At 46.2% G+C, this 21,533-nt stretch overlaps 1 protein-coding gene across 2 annotated transcripts in view; it reads right to left on the reverse strand.

The window, feature by feature from the left end:
- Positions 1-21,533, reverse strand: part of Uck (Uridine-cytidine kinase) — an 84,193-nt gene that overhangs the window by 33,385 nt on the left and 29,275 nt on the right. Inside the window, exons 2-4 of one of the 2 annotated variants that reach the window (XM_077651093.1) lie at positions 17,984-18,125; positions 17,098-17,193; positions 3,587-3,683 (exon numbers count right to left, since the gene is read on the reverse strand). In XM_077651093.1, the coding sequence (XP_077507219.1) occupies positions 3,587-3,683; positions 17,098-17,193; positions 17,984-18,125 (335 nt within the window). The remainder of the gene's footprint in view (positions 1-3,586; positions 3,684-17,097; positions 17,194-17,983; positions 18,126-21,533) is intronic. The other variant, XM_077651094.1, reaches the window with a different exon arrangement.

Here is a 21,533-nt window from a genome sequence, read left to right on the forward strand (position 1 = left end):
TCTGATGTCATTTGTGATGAAGTCCGTCGAGCAGTGCAGCCAATGGCCTGTCCCCAGCCGCCGCCTGAGCCGCATGTCATGATGTACAGTGAAGTGTTACGCAGCTCTGCGCCAGCACCACCAGCGTTTTACTGCCCTGCTCCTCCTGCACCGCATCAATGCTTCTCGACTTCGCCTGCTCTCTCTGACGCACAACCACTTGACCACCCCTCAGCAAAGCACACGCATGGCGCACATCGAACAACCGGCCCTTGTGCTTCCACTGTGGTGAAGCTGGCCACATACTGCACCACTGTCCGTATCGTCGGATGGCCTGCGAGGGTTTTCACGAGACGCTCCCGGCCACGCTATGGTGAACGACATCGTGACATCGAGCAGCACCTGACGGCCAGCATCCCCCCTGTGCCTTCGCCACAGCGCCCATCCAGGACGTCGTCCATCCGGCAGTTCTCTTGTCCACGCCGGAAAAACTGAAGACGGCGACCTCTGGGGGTAGGGCTGCCGTTGCTCCACAATTGCAACAGGATCCTCCACTTGCCGAGTTGGCCCTTCAACGCGATCTTCCACCCCCTGCACCGACCACCTTCCGACGCCCAGAACAGCCTCTGCTCGACGCCCTATTTCGACGAACACCTCGACCCTCCACTTCGGAACCTTCCACGGCGCGCGTTCCAGAAAATGAGCTTGTTTCTGCTGAAATACCGGTCCTCGCTGACACCCACCATGTGACTGCCCTCGTAGATACTGGCGCAGATTTCTCTGTTATGAGTCATGGTCTTGGTCGTTATGAGTCATGGTCTCTTGAGAAAAGTGCTGACACCCTGGCCCAAAACACAAATCCGAACCGCTAGTGGTCATGTGGTAATGCCGCTCGGCGTCTGCACCACCAGGATAGAGATTCGTGGTATCATCTTCACTGGTTGCTTCGCTGTGCTGGCTGAGTGCTCCAAGGACCTGATCCTCAGCCTCGATTTTCTTCGCGAAAATGGTGCTATCATCTACCACCGCGAACTCATGGTGACATTCTCCACCCCATGCACCACCGGCAACAGTGCACCAGGCAGACCCGTTTTTTGCGCGTCCCCAACGAGCACATCACTCTACCACTGCATGCCAGCTTGTTTGTTACGGTGGAGTGCAACAACCCCCACGCATCCAACGCCATCGCAGAAGAAAACAAGTCTTTACTGCTGAGCCAACAAGTCTGCATAGCACGGGGTGCCATTGCCTTGCAGAACCAGTGAACTCAGCTTCTAGTTACGAACTTTAGTGCCGAATACCGCCACTTGGAGAAAAATATAGCCATCGCCTATTTCAATGAAATTAGCGAGCCCGCCGCTACCCACTGCGCATTGTCAACGTCCTGGGACACCCTTCCAGGAAGACCTAGTCGAACAGTTAAGGCTAACATCAACCCTGCTTTGAACACTGATCAGCACCGCCACTTGCAAACCATCCTTGACTCTTTTCATGACTGCTTTGCAACCACTTCTATGGTCAGGCGGACGTCCATAATGAAACATCGCATCATAGTTGATGACAGTGAGCGGCCTATCCGTCAACACCCCTATCAAGTGTCGGCAAAAGAACGTGAGGCGATACAGCTGCATGTTGATGAAATGCTCCGATATGATGTCATACAACCATCAACAAGCCCATGGGATTCGCCCATTGAGCTGGTCGCCAAAAAGGACAGGACACTCAGATATTGTGTCAACTATCGAAGACTTAACAAAATTACCAAAAAGGACATTTACCCGTTACCTCGAACTGATGACTCTTTCGACCGGCAGCGTCATGCCCGCTGGTTTTCTTCTCCTGACCTCTGCAGTGGGTACTGGCAGATTGAGGTGGATGAACGGGACCGCGAGAAGACAGCGTTCGTTACTCCCAACGGGTTGTACGAGTTCAAGGTGCTCCACTTCGGCTTGTGTTCCACTCGTGCCACCTTTTAAAGAATGATGGATACTGTCCTAGTTGGCCTGAAATGGCACACCTGCCTCGTCTACCTTGATGATGTCATTTTTTCTGCCGCCTACGACGAGCATCTCAAGCACTTGAGTGCAGTACTGGAGGCCATACGATCGGCCGACCTCTCGCTCAAACCGGAAAAGATGCCACGTTGCGTTCCAATGGCTGAAGTTTCTGGGCCATGTCGTGAGTGCTGAGGGTGTTTGCCGTGACCTCGACAAGACGGCTGCCATCGCTGCATTTCTGACCCCCCGATAAGCGCGCTGTGCGCCTTTTCACAGTTTTTTAGGTCTCTGTGCCTTTTACCGACGTTTTGTGCGAGACTTCTACCGACTAGCCGAGCCTCTAACTCGCTTGACAAAGAATAAGCTACCTTTCATCTGGGCCCAAGAATAGCAGGAGGCCTTCGACGACCTCAGGAACCACCTCCGAACTACGGCCATTCTTGGCCACTTTGACGAGGAGGCGAACACGGAACTACACACCAATGCCAGCAACGTTGGTCTGGGTGCCGTCCTCGTTCAGTGGCAAGATGGTGTTGAGCGCGTGATTGCTTATGCAAGCCACGCACTGTCGCGATCTGAAGCGAATTATTCTACCATGGAAAAAGAGTGCCTTGCTGTAGTTTAGGCAGTAACGAAATTTCGCCCATACTTGTATGGTCACCCATTTCGAGTCGTGAGCGATCACCACTCACATTGTTGGCTCGCGAACCTTAAAGACCCATCCGGAAAGCTAGCATGTTGGGAGCCTACAGTTGCAGGAATTCGATGTTACCATCGTGTACAAGTCTGGCAACAAACACAGCGATGCAGACTGCCTGTCCCATACTCCTCTCCCGTACACCATTGCTGACATGGAAGACAATCCCGCTGTTCTTGGCGCTTTAACCACGTCTGTCCTTGCTCAACAACAGCGAGATGACGCCGAGCTACGACCCCTTATAGAGTACCTCGAAGGGGGCACCTCGTCGCCACCCCACTTCTTCACACGCAGTCTATCGTCGTTCTGCTTGCGGGGTGGTATCCCCTACAAGAGAAACAAACTACGGCCCCACGGACACTCCATACCTCTTTACTGGCCATTTACTGGCGCTGCCATGCGGTGCGACAGCACCCGCTGGTCTTCCTTATCTTCTGCGGCTTGTGCGTTGGTTGGCTGAGTGTGTGTGCTCTGCTAGTCCTGGTGTGCCCTTCTGCCCTTTTGGCTGGCTTTCGGTGACAATACGAAGAAACCCGAAAGTTACATGCACTGCAAGAACAATCTATATTTACTACCCCACACTGGTTGAATCTGGTGCTCTACTGATCAACAGCTTGTTTTTTGATTTTCACTCTTCAACCATGCTATTACAAGAAGACTATAGGTTTGCCACCTGGCTGGGTCCTTTCCTGTGATGCCACTCAATCACAAAACTGGCTCGACAAGCATGCATTTATTGTACCATGGTAATGAGCATGCTAATGACCATCGTAAAGGATGCCGCAGTAAGCAAGCCCCACTTCTAAAGGCCCCATGTATGCAAAATTTTTAGCACGGCTTAGCATAGAAGAGCATTTATATCCTTTTATTGAGGTCAAAAGCAATGCGACAGAGGCATGCCACACACCCTCACCGAGTGCTGGTGATGAAATCGTAGACAGGTACCTGCACCACCTTCTCCTGCAAGATGTCGCTCAGGGTTGCCGCCATCAGCTCGTCATCAAACACGTCTGCGTACAACCATTTCAATGGGCAGCAACTGTCACCACAAACTACCAGCAGGCAGTGCAGTCATGGACAAAATTTTACAGGGAAAAATATTAATTCCTGCGTGGTCAATGAAATGCACGAGGAGACATGCATCTGTTGGAACAAATGTCAGCTGAGTGACTAGCAAGGCAATGCAGAAATAAATCCCACAAACATTTCTCCATGTACAGCCGGGGTTTCTGAACCCCCCCCCCCACCTTACAAGTTCCAAATCATGCTGCACTGGGTGCAGGTGACATCTGACGATGCACTCCTGGTGTCGAGACCAGAAGTGCATCGTCATGTGGCACCTGTATAAAGTACGGAACGATTCGAGCCTGAGACTTTTGACCCTCACTGTACCTTCCAGCACAGGTATGCACTGAGCATGGAAATGCAGTGCTCCACCCCAATACCTGGCAGGTACCTTGTGTGATCTTCAAAGCTAGGTAAGGTGTCCACCTTGTCATACCCTTTTGGAAACAGAGTACCTAGATTTTCCTCATGCACACACATGCATTCTGCTATATTTGATAATTTACTTTGCATCAACATAATGCCAAGTACAAGCAGAGCTGAGCACAGCCATCACAGCCTCTGAAGATGGTTCAACAGTGCAACCTACAATTACTGCACTTGAGCTCTTGGCACAATGAATCAACGACCAGTAATGCTTGTACAATCTTGGACCCTTTTGCATGTGACCTTGAGCAGAAGTGCAATTCAGCAGACGTTAGGATCAGCCGCCTTGAGCCTCAAGCGTAACTAGTCCTTCCAGTTCACAGCCTGCAGCATGCAGATGGGCAGCTTAACCCAGTGACAGCAACATGCAGTGAAGAAAAGCGAAAGGAAAAAGAAAAAAACCACTGTTGTGCCTTACATTCATCATTTCTCCCACAGACTAAAAAAGATAGCAAATAGAGCATGTGTCAAAGTTATTTTTTCGGCTCCAGATAAGCTTGGGAAGACGTGCAAAACGGTTAATACCGATTTTGTTCCTAGAGAGTGCGACATCAATCATGAAAACCAATTCGTCTCCTGTGAAGAAGGTGTAGTCTATGCCATTCCTTTGTCATGTGGCAAGCTTTATGTAGGTCAGACGGGGAGATGCCTCAATGAACGCCTGAAGGAGCACAACAACAATGTGCGTAACAATGTAAAAGGGCATCTTGGCATCCACTGAAGAGACTGTGACAGCAAAACTTGCCACCCTGACTTCACTCGCACACAAGTTTTAACTAAGCACAGTAACCAGCTGACACGTGAAATAATTGAAGCAGCGCACATCGCCTGGTCAAAAGACGCCTGCGTTAGCAGCCCCTCTTTATCGATTGGTCCCAAAGAACTGGCACTTTTAGCGGGGGGGAAATGATGATCTCAGTTATTGTCCCTGTTTTGTGCAGCATGTTTGAATGACGACTTGAATCTATGAATGGTTGTGTGTTTTCTTCTTTTTGTTGGAACTGTATATATGCCTCGTTCCAAGCAATAAACTTCAGTTGCAAGTCAGCGGTCGTCTGTGTCGTGTCTTCCTCGTGTCCCTGTCAAAGTGCGCGCTGTTCTGTTTTAAAAATTTCTTGGAATCATAGCGATTACCCGAGAATTGAAAAACGTACATCTGCAGCCCTTCACTAAGGTCACCACCACACGACCCTCGTTTGATCGCATCAGTTTATTTCACCGCTTCCCACTGAGTCTAGGATGGTGTCTGTGTGTTTGTCAAAAACAATGCGTCGCCCTCGTATGGTGTTATTCCCGAAATGCTTAGCGGCTCAAGTTCTAGTCTATGTCAGCCTGTTTACGGTTAGTAAAATATTCAATTTTTATGCCGTCTGTAAGCGATATCCATGCATTTTTCTGGGTTGCTTGTGAAAAGAAGCACGTAAAACCTGCTGGGCACCAGGCGAATGTCAAACACCGGGAGCCCTCAAGCACCAAGGGAGTTGTTCGTGAGAGAAGGTTGTCAGGATGACAGGAAGAATGCTTTCTACGCTGATTTCATACCATGGGGAAAAATTCCAAATCTGGTAATGAAACAGTTTCTAGAGAGGTATGGCAATAACATGTGCCGTCAGAATCTAAACTGCGAGAAAACTACCTCCGGCTTGGTTTGGTTTGGTTCATGGGGGTTTAACGTCCCAAAGCGACTCAGGCTATGAAGGACGCCGTAGTGAAGGGCTCCAGAAATTTTGACCACCTGGGGTTCTTTAACGTGCACCGACATCACACAGTACACGGGCCTCCAGAATTTCGCCTCCATCGAAATTCGACCGCAGCTGCCAGGATTGAACCCGCGTCTTTCGGGCCAGCAGCCGACCGCCATAACCACTTAGCCACCACGGCGGCTACCTCAGGCATCTTGATGAAGCAACCCTTGGAAATATATATAAGATGAGCTCTTTCTCACTCCTGCATTTGGGTCTCCGTAGAAGAAACAATGGATGTGAAAGGATGCTTTGTTGACCACTTCCCAGCAGGAAAGCTTGAATCAGATGAGAAGACAAGGACCTTCTTTTTATGCTCGAAGCCTTTGGAGATGACCAATATGGAAATCACAGCCCGCTTCGTTAACCAGTCATTGAAAGTACTCTATCCATCTGGTGTGGAAGGCAGCAAGGTTTTGCTACATGCACAAGTCCGCACTTCTGCAGAAGGCATGCTACCCACAGGTGTTCCATGCCGCCTGCACAACACATGAGCTTCATCACATTTGTAAAGAACTCAAGGAACATTTAAAGGACATTTTTATTTTTATTTATTTCAAGGTACCCTAAAGGCCCTGACTGAAGGTATTACAGAGGGGGTGGAGGTTTAATGTACACTTCAATACAACAAACAACAAGAACATCAAAAAGGTGCAATTGACAAGCTAGTCAATTTTACATGGCAGTAAAATTTAAATACCTAAGAACAGGAATATAAACAAAACGAGAGAGAAAAACGTTTAAGAACATTACAATACAAATCCTGAGTAGGAGATACAATATTATGGCACTACAACCAATGAGACACCAATGGACACAAAAGAGAAAGAGAAACTGGAACAGTACAAGGCTGAAAAAAAAACCAGAAAATTTCGTTCTTAAATGCCAATGTCACTACGCATTAGGTCATGAATTTCAGACGCGTTAAGTTCGATGGCTATGTGTGCTGGTAGGTTATTCCACTCGATTATAGTGCGTGGTATGAAAAACTTTGCAAATAGAGATGAATGGCATGCAATGCGTTTAACTTTGAATGGATGGTCGAGACCCGAAACAAAGGCTGACGATGAGTGGAAAAAATCTTGGTGAAGCGATGGATGGTGATACAGTTTGTGGAAAAGTGCTAGTCATGAAAGTTTCTGGCAATAAGATAGGGGTTCTAATTCAGCACGATTTTTTAAGGCAGTGGACACTGGAAGTATATGAGTAGTCTGAAAAAATAAAACGTGCAGCGCAGTTTTGCAAGGACTCAATATTAGATATGTGATAGGCTTGGTCAGGGTCCCAAATGGCTGATGCATATTTGATTTTCGAGCGAATGAATGTGATTTTAGGCAAGCTTCTTCAGATGCGGTGGAGAAAGAGGTTATGCTTTAGAAGGCCAAGAGAGTGGACAGCGGATGCTAAAGTCACATTAATGTGATGATGCCCCATTAAGTCATTGCAGGTGAATCCTAAAGTATTTATAAGTAGTGGCAAGTTTGACACAATCGCTATTTCGGAAGTAGCTTGTGGGCATGCGAGAAGAATGGCGAGTGAAAGACAAACTTTGTTCTAGAAGCATTAAGTGGCATAAGCCATGATGAGCACCATGCATTTACTGTATTCAGGTCAAATTGCAAACAATGCTGGTCAGAGATAGAATTAATGTTACAGAATATTACACAGTCATCAGAAAATATAGCCTAACTCAAGACGACAAAGAGTTTGGTAAATCATTTATTATATACTAAAAAAGAAAGGAGGGAGCCAAGAACACTTCCTTGCGGTACTCCCGAGGTGACATTAGAATAACAAGAGTTGTTAACGAAGGTAAACTGGAGTATAGCGGAGAGAAAGTCATTAATCCAAGTATAACAGCAGGGTGAATGTTAAACTGAGTTAGTCTGACTATAAGCCTGTGATCAGAGACACGATCAAATGCTTTGGAAAAATCTGACGACAACTTGATAACCGGAATTGATGGACGAGTGTAAATCATGAAGGAATCTGGAGAGTTGAGTGTCACAGGAAATGCCCTTGTGAAAACCATGCCGGTATTTGAAAACTTTCTTGGTTTCTAAGTAGTCAGAGACTTGACTATGAATGGCATGCTCAAGAAGTTTACAGAAAGTGCTCATCAGCGAGACGGGGCGAAAATTAAGCGGAGAAGATCGATCACCAGATCTGAAGATGGGTATCACTTTGGCAGCACGCCAGTCATGAGAAAACAGGGTGGTTATATTTGTACTAATGGTGTGTGATGTGTTCTTGAGTAACTTGCAATTAAAACCTTGCTCATCCGAACTGGTGGAAATCTTAAGGTTATTTAATAAGGATAAAATACCAGTTATTCTGACATTGAAATGCTCGAAAGATTATTTATGCGAGGAGCTGAGGAGATGTCTTCATTCGTGAATATGGAAGAGAAAGCGTCATTAAAAAGCTGAGCACACTGGGTTTCTGAACCTGGAACCCCCATCGCTGTCTGTAAAAATTATGCCGGGATTACTGTTTCCCTAACTTATTGCTTCAGTCAAGGCTGTGTTTCTGAAAGTTCCTTCTAGTGTGTGCTCATTTAAAGAGCAGATATCTGAAGGGCAGCTCTCGCGCTTCCCATTCTAAAAGGCAAGTACCGCAAAAGACAGTGGGGCTTCAGACACCAACTGCAAAGCACTGTCTACATAGGCAGCATATTTATTAATGCTGAAGCACCATGTATGTGCAAAATAGATAAACCTAATTGCTTTACGAATGAAGATCTTGAGCTCATATGCCAAAAATAATGATAATTACAGTAATTTTTATTTATACAGACTCCTGTCAATGTGTTTATTGTTCACTTGTAGATTTATAGCATGACTTGCCTATTTTCTGATGCTCAACATAGAACAACTCGCATTCTAATAAGTACCGCCAGAATTTTCAACAACTATATTTGCATTTTATTGCTTGTTGCCAGGCGCATTCAAAAGTGTTTGTAAAAGGGCTAGTAACACTATTTCCTCCGAAGATTTCTCGCATCAAAAAGTGACCACCCCCTCTTCATTGCTGAAGCATGAGGATCGTCTGTCATATATGTTGCGGTACAGCCTTAAAAGAACTGCCCCTAAAGCTGGTGCCTTTTTCATGATTCCAAATCATCCCTCTTTGTTGTTTTTTTTGCAGCAAATATTGTGCGCAGATGCTTAGATAAGAAATCATCTGAACTTGTGCTAAAATCTATAATGCCTATTTGTTCTTGCTCGGTGCCTGAAATGTACTTTTAACCACCTATTTTTGGTGCCTAAAATGCAATTTTTTAGTGCCTGGCAATCCGGCCTCTAGTTATTAACCTACTACGATACCTTACTGCTAGTGAATAAGGTATAGAGCACAATATATTTAGTAATTAAAATGACTAAAATCTACAACCATTCTTTTAATTATTTCAAAACTCATACTCGGCATTCTGTGGTTCTCGGTTACCCTGACGTTAATAGGGGCACCATCTTCGGCCAACCTTTAATGCAAAGCAGCAGGTTAGCAAACTTTGCTGACATTTTAATGGAAAGAAATGCCACTATATTTAAAAACAACTAGCACACTGTTTTAGAAAAACATCAGCACTGTAAAAGCAGCTTTTTTTTTTTCTTCACCGCAAAAAGACTAGGCAGTACTTGAATATTCACTACCACCAGGCGTAAACCACAGCCGCTACAAATGCCAACAGGAGAAGGCTTCAAACAGGGTCTTGTGAAACATGTTGCATGCCTCTCTACAGTGTACGGGATATTGCATGAATAACCAGTCTCCAGCATTCGGAACAGGTTTTACAGCTTCATGACACACACGTCACAATCTGCGCAGCTGGCAATGTATACAGAAATGCATTTTCAAGGAGGCAAGAGAAAAAGCGAATAAGAATGCATTGAGTTTTTACAACAGCTTAAAATCTGCTCTGGCCTCAGCTGCGCCATTCATCGGATGCAAGACAACAACAGAGGAGAGTTGATTTCGATAAAAAAGGTTTATGTGGCATGTCTTCATTTTGACACCTTTCTTATAAGCACTCTGCGGTGGCTGTTAGCAAAATATTTAATTTAAAGAGAATGGAAAATGCATACACTCATGAGTTGAATGTTTGGAATGCTGGCTGCAACAAACACATGGCTGCCAGCCTTTGCACCTAGTATGCCCAATTCTGGAGCTTCTCCTGCAGCTGAACAAGTGAAGTTGGACATGTCTGATAGCTGGTCCTAATTACAATGAACACAGCTATGACACAGTTATACATACTCTTGTCACCACAACCCCTGACAAAGGTAGAGAAATGAAGAATACAATTCTTGAAGAAAGCCTAATACATAGTAGAGGCTTAATTAATGACATACCATGCTAAGGAGCAATCAGCTCCATTTCTAACCTGGTGAAGAAAAAAAAGCATCAGAACAGGACTTCAAGACAAGGGTTCAAGTCCTATCTTTGCACCGTTTTTCACCGAATTATGAGACATCAACTAGCCCAACTCCAAACTTCAGTTTCTAGTTGGTTCCGAGCATAACAGATAGCTTTGGTCGTGGCTCTGCTTCCGAAATCCTATACAGGCTCCTGTGCAAAGTATTTCTATGAAAGTTGAGCATTTTCCTCAGCATACAGCTCATGTTCTTCATGCGCCCACTTCCCCGCCGCTCCATGGAGGATGGTGCCATTCTTTGACATTGCCGCCTCCGTGGGGATGGCAGACATATTTGTGTCCACTCTGCTATTTGTCAGCACATGCGAGATGCAGTGTCCACTCGGCCTCTGTTTTCTTCGATTGCAGGACTGGCAAGATTCTGGCGTGTCGTGCACGAACCACTCCAGAAATGACTGGAGAACAATCGCTTTCCCAAATGATTTAAAACAAAACTCATCTTGACTATAAAGATAAACCGTGACAAGAGGCAGCTGCCGAACACTTGGCGTAAATGCAGTGTAAGAACGTTTATCGCAACTTCTTTGTAGTTATGCCTGCCTAACACTGCAGAATAATACCCAAGTTTGTGCAAGAAGTTGTGTTGGTATTTCTGTAGGCATTTATTTTTGCAGTCACAGATGCTGCCACGTATAACCTTTCATGCAAGCACATCAGCCGGAGTCGTGCGTTGTGCTCCTTTTCACTCCTTTTCACTCCGTCACTCCTTTTCAGACCGAGTGCCTACAGTTTCTTTTTTTTAACATGGAGGCCCACCTCGAGGACAGATGCTATGAGAACATCTGCGTCGATGGGAGGCAGCTGCTGAAGGCAAATGGCCATTGTGACCTAGCAACCAGGCTGTGCACACACTGGAGTCAACTTGAAGGAAAAGAAGTTGAGGACCATGGAAGCAATTAAAACGTGCTGGGATCAACTTACACTGAAGTGCAAATTTTAAAGCTCCTGTACTTATGTCACCATAATTTGACTACTCTGTTTTTTCTCAGTTACTCCCGTATTCCTCTAACAAACTTAATTAAATACACTGGTGAGATAGAGCTCGTGTACAACTCGCGACATTGTGCATTCTATTATGTTGCCCATTTACGCTTCGCAGTACTTGAAAATTAATAGGTCTCGCGTCGATGCGACATGCGCACTTTTCTCTCAAGGTTCTTTATTTTTGATACTCAAGACCACACCTTCAGTAAAGATTTTCTGAGTTGGTAAAGAAAACACAAAAAATCTTTCACGCTATGGTAAAAGAGGCCACCTTACATAAAAAGTAGCGCGAATTATGCTGGCACATTGGATGCCACAGATAGGCGCAAAATACCGTACCAAAGCATTATATTTGTAGCTGCGTAAAATGAGAGTGTCATCAAATGTGCGACCGCAAAAGTTATGACTGGGATTGTTTGCGAGCCTAAAAAGTCCATCCATTACTTCCATAAAAACATACTATTTCATTCTTCAGCAGCTGTGTTTTCCTGCTTAATTTTGCTCTCCACGAGCAAAACATTATTTTTGCGAGGCAGCATGTTCGGCTCCAACGCGCGTTGCGAGGAGTGGGCACAAACATAGCGGCCGCCATAGCAGACGACACAGTTGTCTCCACCCTAGAAGACGGCTTATGCATCGAGGCACCCTAGTTCTTCCAACACCTTTTGTTATGGTACCGGACATGAAAGAAATAGTAAAAAAAAATGCTGAAAGCAAATATGCAGGAGACCCGCAATCAAGATAAAAACACACTAAATTACAAGAAGGACATATGTCATAAGATGCCTGATAAAATCTAGATGTTTCATTAGAAGCCACTTCTCCATTTAGGCTAAGGGCTACGAAGAATGGGGAAGGTATGCTCATTCCGTAGTGGCCAGCATTCAATATGCACATCAAGCAGTGAACGAACTATAAAGACAAGCACTGGTTATGCTGCACTGAATACCAACACTGCTGCCTATGAGGTTGTCAACATGCAGTTTCCACACCATTGTTTCCCTGCAAAACTTACCTTTTATTTGTCCCCAGATATGGCTCACACTTGATGTGTAACACTGCCTGTGTTTTGCCTTCCCACCACATGCAACACCAGCGTGAGCTCTTACCAAGTGTGCCAATCGTCATTCCGGAAATAGAGCATCAGAACAAAAATTAAGTACTGTGCGCACAGAAGTGACACCTGCACATGTGAATTCCACAACGAGCTGACATACGTCTGACACGCGCTAGCCCTAAAGAGCATGGCCACCCAGCAACTACAAGGGCTGTCCAAAAAGTAAAACTCCTTATTTTTAATCCAAAAAGTCCCATTACGAGAAAAGCCGGCAGCGCGTGTGTGTGTGTGTGCGCGTGCGTGCGTGTGTGTGTGTACTCACAGGTGGTACAGAAAATCACAGCGATGGCAGAAAAAATAGGGTGATGTGACTCAGGCTATGAGGGACGCCGCGGTGAAGGGCTCCAGAAATTTCGACCACCTCGGGCGAGGTGTTCTTTAACATGCACTGACATCGCACAGTACACGGGCCTCTAGAATTTCACCTCCCTCGAAATTCGACCGCTGCTGTCAGGATCGAACCCGTGTCTTTCAGGTCAGCAGCCAAGCGCCATTACGACTGAGCCACTGCAGCGGCTATATCTAATAATAAGAGGTGACTTCATCTGTAATGCAAGTGGGTTGCTACACAGGCGATGACAGCTCAGAAAACGAACAAAGAACAGCAATCATGGCTACAACACAAGTACAAAGCCCTTTTCAACATTCTCTTGTGCAGCTTCGGACATGGTAGTTGCGTGAAACACACACACACACAAGACACGCTACGTTAGTGAAAAGGGCTCCTGGCAGATCCAGGTTAGCCAGTTCCTACTTAAGCATTTGAACATACTGAGTGTAAACAACCCTTTCGGCACAAAATGTTCAAAAGATGTCGCAGAGTATCTGGGGCACAACCACTCAATTGGGTTCGCGTTTTCTGTGGATGTCGAAGACCTTTTCTACTCCGTACTGCACGTGAAATTGTTCACATCGGTAAGGGCTTGTGTGGAAGAACACGGAGAAGTGTCGTTCCAGAATTCTGCAGGCATGTCCCTAGATGATGTTATGACACTTCTGGAATTTTACCTTAGCACTACTTTTATTTCATTTGACAAAGATCATTATCTGCAATGCCGTGGCATATGCATTGGTTCATGTGTAGCACCTGTACTAACCAACATCTTTTTATCACGAATTGACCAGCCACTGACAACTGCCCTATATGGCAGGAAGGTTTCAAAGGCTTTTAGGTACGTGGATGATTTTTTAGTTCTTCTGAACAACCACCACACTATGACGATCCACGATATGGTGAATGAGGTTTTATTTCATTTCAGGCAACATGGTAAAGGTCTAACTTTTACTCATGAAATGCCTTCGGGGGACTGCCTGCAGTTTTTAGACATCCACATGATCTTTTCAAACGATGGTGTGTGCTGGTTGTACCGCCCCAGAACCCAAAAAGATCTGTTACCCTATAGTTCGGAGCACTCAAAAACTGTTAAGAGGGGGATTGCTGCTCTGTGTCTAGAGTCTGCCCTCATGAAATCGTGTCCTCACAGAACGCAGGAAGGTTTTAATGATCAGGTTGGCAGGCTTTTATCTGCCGGGTTCCCTTGTGCGATCGTGGTGGCTGTGGCTGAGACGCTACCGCAGAAGATGAAAGGGAAAGTGTGGCAAAGGGCTGAAAGCAAAGCAAGAACAAGAGTCATGCCGTACATGCACAAAGTATCACACAACCTGAAAAAGGTGGCGGGAAAGTACAATGTGCCAATGGTGTTAACAGCACCATCCAAACTGGCAAAGCTATGCCCCCCACATCACCAATCAAGGAACAAAGAAAAGTGGTTGTGACAAGAAGCACACCAGGCCCTTTGCAGGATACGCCGTCGGAGTTGTCTGTGAAATACCACTGACTTGTGGAAAAACGTACGTAGGCCAGACTGGATGCTGCTTGACCGATCGTGCACGGGAACATGGGTTATCGCTAACAACGGGGGAGGGATCTAATTTGGCTAAGCATTGCCTGTCCTGCACTTACTGTCAGCCACGGCTGAATGAGATTAGAGTTCTGGGCAAGAGTCGCGATTCAATCGCACGTGAAGTTATAGAAGCCTATTTCGTAAAGAAAAGGGGAGATGCATGTATCAGTGATTCTTCGGTTATACTGTTGAATAGTGAGGTAGCCTTACTCGATAAGACGATGTAAGTTCTGGCCTTGGTGTGCTACTGATTGTCACATGCTGTACTCTTTCGTTGCACATGCTCAAAGTACATTCTTTTTCCTTCAAATATGTGCTGTGTGTCCATTGAATAACATCAGTTGTAAGTTTGCGCTCGTCTCGTACCGTCTTGTGAGTGTGTGTTTCACGCAACTACCATGTCTGAAGTATTGAACGAACTAGCCCGACAACACGTTCTTGTGCAGCCTGAAGGCAAAGCACAGGCTGTGGAATGCCACCTCGACCGCCACGACATGAGAATCAGCAGGCATGTTCTCGAAGGGCCGCAGCATACAAAGCCCTGCACCTAAGTTTCACCATGCTTTAAGTTCTATCCCAGATGTATCAAACTTAATGGGGATCGCGAAAAAGTTTGATATATGAATAATTCGATGTAGTCGAGGGTTCAACGGCATACCGTCTGGTCAGGAATCATGGATTGATGAGGTTCACTGGTCACTGACCAAGGTCAACACAATAATGACGTTTCGGGAGCGCTACGGCTCCCTTGTTCAGCGCTATGGAAAGGAGCCGTAGCGCTCCCAGAACATCATTTGTGTGTTTGACTATGGTCAGTGAATCGCATCAAGCTATGAATAATTCAACATACAAAACATGACAAAGGATAACCCTGCAGGCATATTAGCAGCGCACCGCTCGCTGGGTGTCGCTAGGTCTAGCTTACTTCACACTGAAGCCGCAGTGGACAGTGTTTTGAAAGAAGTCACTGCCGATCATGAGAGGTCTATTTCTGTTACCGGTACGCTATAAATGCAATAATATCTAGATTTAAATTACTGAACAGTTGACTTCTGCGTTGCCTTCAACAGCGAAGCAACACATACATGAGAGCCACCGCAAGCGTTCGGTCAGCTAAACTGGCTTCACGACATGACAGCATCGTCACCAGACTGAAGACCACCCTCAACGACACCCCATGTTCAACTCGTCATGTGGTTTCACAGCTCTAGCACAGCCAGCAGGTTCCTGAGGCCGCACAGCCGACTCAGCTCCACTTGCAAAAAGTGATCGTAGAAGCGCCTTTCAGAAAAGTGCAACTTAGAATGGGTGCAGCGCGCAGTTTGATATAAGAAACGTGCTGCTGAACGAATGTTCGATGAACGCCAACAACACTGCTATACTTTTTCAAGAAATTTTCAAGGCAATATTTTGACAGTTCGATATACGTAAAAATTCGAGATCAGTGCGGCAACCCGCACTGGAGTAATGCAAAAGCACTGACGCCTCCTCGGCACTCGTCACTTCTCTTTGATTCTCTTTGCCTCTCTTTACATGTGGTCTGGACATTGAAGCTGCACTATGTGATGGCACAGACCGCTTAAACATGATGCCACACGGCCACACAACGAGCAATTAAGCACCACGGCATCAGCGCGCGAGCACAGCATCTGCACGCGGCAACGGCAAGAGAGCGACTGACGTGCAAGCGGCGCGCCGAAGCGAAAAAGGCTGTATACTCATTTCGAGTTGTTTTTTTGGTGCAATGTCGCTCCGTGTGTCTCACGTGATCGTGACGTCACTTCAGCAAACCGTAAATGATGTAGGAGCGATGCGTCGAAGTGGATGGGGCCGTATACTCATTTTACATTTGGCGTAGCATTGCTCCGCGCCGCACCGTTACACAATCAATTCCCCTCAATTCACCCTTAATTAATCTTAATTCACTATCAACACCCTTAATTCATGCTTACTTTTTATTAATCAATAATTAATTGATTGGATTTCGATTAACTACTCATTTTCCCTCGTTTCATCTCAGTAATCATTTCGGACGTTCAAATATAGCGGACTCGTTGGCTCCGCCCACACTGCCAGGGCACGTAGTCCCACACTTCCGGCGTTTTCAAATTTGGCGCCACTTTTGCTCTGGCCCCGCCCTCTTTTTGGACATTTTTGGCTCTAATTAACTATTCATCCGATTTCAAAAATTTTTGTTTGCACAGCATCCCCACATCACCCTCTTTCGATTACAACCACTCGTTTGATGCTAGCTCTTCTGAGTTCCCCACAACTGCTGCGGACACGTTTTTGCGGACACGACCTTGTCAACATAGCCTAGTAAAGCTTTTGCTTTAGTAATTCGATACATCTGGGACTGACTGTATAAATATTTCACCAAGAATTGGCACTGTGACTGCGTAATTTTTTTTTGTGTGCGTGTGGGCAACTGTTTTCATTTCCATGCATGTCAACTTCCATAAAGCACAGAGGAGTATCCAGCTGATGCAACTGAACTAGGCTGTAGCCATCGTTTGGCGATGTTTTTCCAATGATATGGCTAAGGAAGGCATCCATCACAACCAATAGGGGAAATTTGCATCTGCTAACAAACGATGAACCAGGAAGGGCGCAGAGAGAAACTCGTGGCTGAACGAAGAGTCAGAAGAGTGCAGACTGAAACTCGCAGACAATTGGAAAGCCAGGAAGAGCAGAGAAAATATGATGCTGTCGTGAAGAATGTTTCATCCTTGAAGTTGCGCACGCGCGTACCTGGAGATATGTGACTTGCAGTCACGGTACTGGTGTGTAACGGCCTAGGTGAGTCGAAGTTTGCTTTGATGGGGGGCCCATATGTGGTGTTGAAGACTGAAAAGCAACAGGGAACAATTACGTTAATTAGCAAGATGAATGCAACCACTACAGTTCATAGCCATCCGTGGTGGGCTGCAAACTGGACAGCAAAGAGTCTGTGATGTGATGAGAGGGAGAAGAGGAAAACAGAAAAACAGCCGAAGAAGAGCTCTTCCCAGATGCAACTCGTTACGCAACCAGCTCCTGTCCCATTTGATGCCAACTTGGAGCACTTTACACTGCTCCAGTACAAGCATGCTCTCATGTCAGCAAATTCTCACTTGCAAGCCTTGTGCACAGTGCCAGCTCAACATTCTCCGCAAGAAGGATACCACACACCGATATGGGCCAGCAAGCCTGCCTGACATACATACCAGCGCAGAAGTTTCCACAATGCCATGCCCCTTGCACAGTGACCACGACAACACAATGTCACTGCCCACTTTGTAAGCAAAATAGCTGCATGCATGTCACACAGACTCTTTGCACACACAGTCAAGATAACATACTTTCCTATGGGAGGACAACCAGAAAGGGAAGCTTTACAAGAAGGAAGCGCTCTACCCAGGCACATCACATCCATGGCCTCTGCTATTCTGGTGCAGTTGCTACAATACACAAGCTAGCAATGCACACAGCAGTGCAAGGCCGTAAGAGTCCGTAACTACACAAAGGGAATGCTCAAAGTAAAGCAAGTTTTTGGAAGCTATGAACCAGGGTTCACTATTCCCTTTTAACCTGGCAGGTACTTGAAGAACAGCCCAATTTCAAGCTCAGTTCAAGACATGGCAGGGACAGTGCTCACCTGGGTGGTCATAGTTGAAGAGGCCACGGTTGGCCCGGTCTCGTTCCAGGGGTGACAGGCCCTTGTAAAAGTTGTCCTGATGGATGCACACAACCTGGCCTTCCTGACCCACCCGCGACATGATCTTGCGGCACACAGATGTCTGCACAAGAAACAAGGTATGTGGAAAAGCTTCAATGCCACGGTTTGGCAGATGCACAACATAATGCTGTCCCAACCCGAACCATACTTGCTATGGCCCTATACGAATGACAACAAACTGCAAATGGCACATAGAAATGAAAACCACAAGAGCAGACAGGATGATGCTCTGTGTGGGCTGCTTTGAACGGTGATGCAGCATCACAACTTCCAAAAGTGCAGCTTGGCACACTAAATGGTATTGGGCTTACCAAGAGCCACAGCCCACCTGGGCAAGCCCAAGCCTAGCCCCACATTATCAGAAAGCTAGCTGAGCCAACCTTGTGGTAAGCCAGGGCTAGGCTTGAGCCTCAAACAGCTCAGTGCCAAGCTTGCATGTTTGGGTCTCATTATTTTGGAGCCATGGAGAGAACTGAAGGAAGACGGCAAACTAAATTAGATGATGAACTTAAATAAAGCTAACAAAAAAGAAGATGGACAAATGGCTAGCTTACGACCAAGCACACTCATTAGCAGGGGCTAAGTTCTGGCCAGTTCAAATTTGAGAAGCAGGTTTCTGAAGCAAATGCAGCAGTTTTTTTTTTAAATATGCATGCTAAAATATTTAATTTGCATGCAATAGCAGGAAAGTAGGAGTAAATAATTAAGGAGGAATGGAATGATCAGTGCACACTAGTTTTCTTTGCACAAGTCACTAAAGTTGGAAAATTTTATGTTGCAAAAACACGGTTCACCACTTCTTACAATAAGATTTTTGGGCAACACAACTGCATAATTTAAAGTAAAACTAAGCATCTAAAGCTTGTGCCGACACATCCCCATTTTGTGTAAAAGTTTCACAAAAAAACAAAAAAGTCGTGGGACCGCCATCAGTGCTCCTGTCTCCAGCACACTGGAGAACAGTGAACAATGTACAACCAATCGCAGATTCTCAAGTCTTTTAACAGGTTAATTCGAAAACTAGTTTTATGCCTCTATGATATCTAAATATTAGAGCGAGCAAAGAAAAGATTTTAAATAAATGGCTAATTAAAAGTGCACCTAAAAATTCTGATACTTTTACCCTTGCATAAAAACCAAAACTTCTATTTTGCAATCCTAACCCAATTCTGTTCAGCACCAGCCTTTCAGCTATCCAGATATCTGCCTCAGCAGGGTGTGTTTTCATAATCATAGATGCTTTCATAGTGTCAAAGGGTCTGGACACACCCATGTGTTCAGGTACCGGTTTCGTCGTTATGTTGGAGGATAACTTCTCGATAAGAGCAGCTCAAGCGATTAAGAAGAAATTTTCGCCGATCCCTGTGAAGTCAACAAAAGTAAAAAGCTGTGCAGCAGCAATGCGTGACCGTCTGGTTTGGTCAGCCTTGCTAAAGAGGAGACAGCGATGGCGTAGAGGTAGAGCATCCGCTTCGCGTACAAGAGGACCACAATTCGAATCCCGGTGCCATGCAATTTTCGACTGGGTTAGAAAAAAAAAACTCCGCGTGTCGATGGAATTGCATAAACCTGCCTGGGGTGCAGCCTGATCTCTGTGACCAGAACCGACAACGCACTCCCTCACCAGAACAGGATTTGGCCACCCTGGTGTAGTACCTGGTCACAGCCTCCTATGAACAAACCAATTAACCCTCGGCCCTCAGTCCCCAGCGGCTGCGGAGCAACTGACCAAGGTGGCAGTTAGACCTGTGACACAGCGGAGGGTGCTAAGAATTTCTGGCTCCAGACAGGCTGCCATTGGAATCTGAACCTGGCAACGCTTAACGCTAGAACCTTATCTAGTGAGGCTAGCCTAACAGTGCTGTTCGAGGAACTAGCAGACACTAAATGGGATGTCAAAGGGCTTAGTGAAGCTAGGAGGACAGGTGAGGCGTATACAGTATTAAAGGGACACTGAGGAGAAATTGAAGTTGGCTTGTATCGATAGAATACCAGCTCCTGATCACAAAAACGCCACTCTTACTGAAAACAAAGCTCTTGTAAGATAGAAAATGGCAAGAACCAAAATACAGGTATCGCCGCCACAGGCCGATCTTGCAAGTACATGCGTGCTGACATCATAGGACAAGAGACGCCACCTTGGAGGAATTTTCCTTCCAACATGGAGGTCGCGAATCTCTGAGGCTGACAATAATAATAATAATAATAATAATTGGTTCTTTGGGGAAAGGAAATGGCGCAGTATTTGTCTCATATATCTTTGGACACCTGAACCGCGCCGTAAGGGAAGGGATAAAGGAGGGAGTGAAAGGAGAAAGGGAGAGGTGCCGTAGTGGAGGGCTCCGGAATAATTTCGACCACCTGGGGATCTTTAACGTGCACTGACATCGCACAGCACACGGGCGCCTTAGCGTTTTTCCTCCATAAAAACGCAGCCGCCGCGGTCGGGTTCGAACCCGGGAACTCCGGATCAGTAGTCGAGCGCCCTAACCACTGAGCCACCGCGGCTGACAAAGGAAGGTTGCACGGTTCAATATTGAAGTAAGTTTTGTTTTAAAACCAATAGTGCACTTTTACCTCACAAGGAAGACAGACAAAAGACAACCTGAATGTTGGAAAAAAAGCAAAGCGATGCTTGGCGGCGTTACAGGCGGCCAGGAGAGTTTCGATTTTTTATGACGCTTTGCGTCTATGAGCTTTGCGTGCCCTGTGGATTTGTTTTTGACGCGCCTCGATTTACAAGCGCCGAACAGCGGAGGAACTCCAAGTGCCGCATCAAGTGCTAGTTAACCTTTGAAGGAGCTTGTTAAGACTGGTCAGATGATTGCCACGGCCGATGAAAATCTATGATGGCACGATGGTCGGTGATCATACAAGGCAGTTCGAAAGTAAAAAGAGCACTTGTGTCCTCGCACGCTCGCCCGGCGAAACATTCCCGGCTCTGCCAGTCAACTTCAAGGTACTTAACGGAAATTGTTTATTAGGGACGGGAGACAAGGTACAAGGCAGTTAAGAAAAATTGCTGATGGCCTAGCTCTGTTAGGCCAGGATATACGTAGAGAAAGTGCGGAGATTTCTGCATCGAAAGAGTGCATTCACCAGATGCGCCTTTATTGATGGTTATACCATGAGCCGTCGTGGCGGAGTGGTAGTGTCTCCGCCTCAAACGTCAAAAGCCCTGGCTCGATTCCGAGCCTCTGCACAGGATTTTTTTTTTTTATTCGGAGAGTGGGCGGGGGGTTTCAGTGGCTCCCATAGATGCCGCCACCGAATACGTTGGTTAGCAATTAAGCGCAGGCTCTGTTAAGGCGCGTTTATGCTCCAGCTTAACGCGCGCGCGCGCGCGCTGCACGGCGGTGTCACGTCGGCCAAAGCGAGACCCTCTATACTCCAACTGCACTTGACCGCCGAGCGTTCGGCGGCTTCGGTGCACTGGCAGAGACTTGGAGCATGTCTCTATTTCGCGCCG

The sequence above is a fragment of the Amblyomma americanum genome, chromosome 1, assembly GCF_052857255.1.
Source record: "Amblyomma americanum isolate KBUSLIRL-KWMA chromosome 1, ASM5285725v1, whole genome shotgun sequence".
NCBI lineage: Eukaryota > Metazoa > Arthropoda > Arachnida > Ixodida > Ixodidae > Amblyomma > Amblyomma americanum.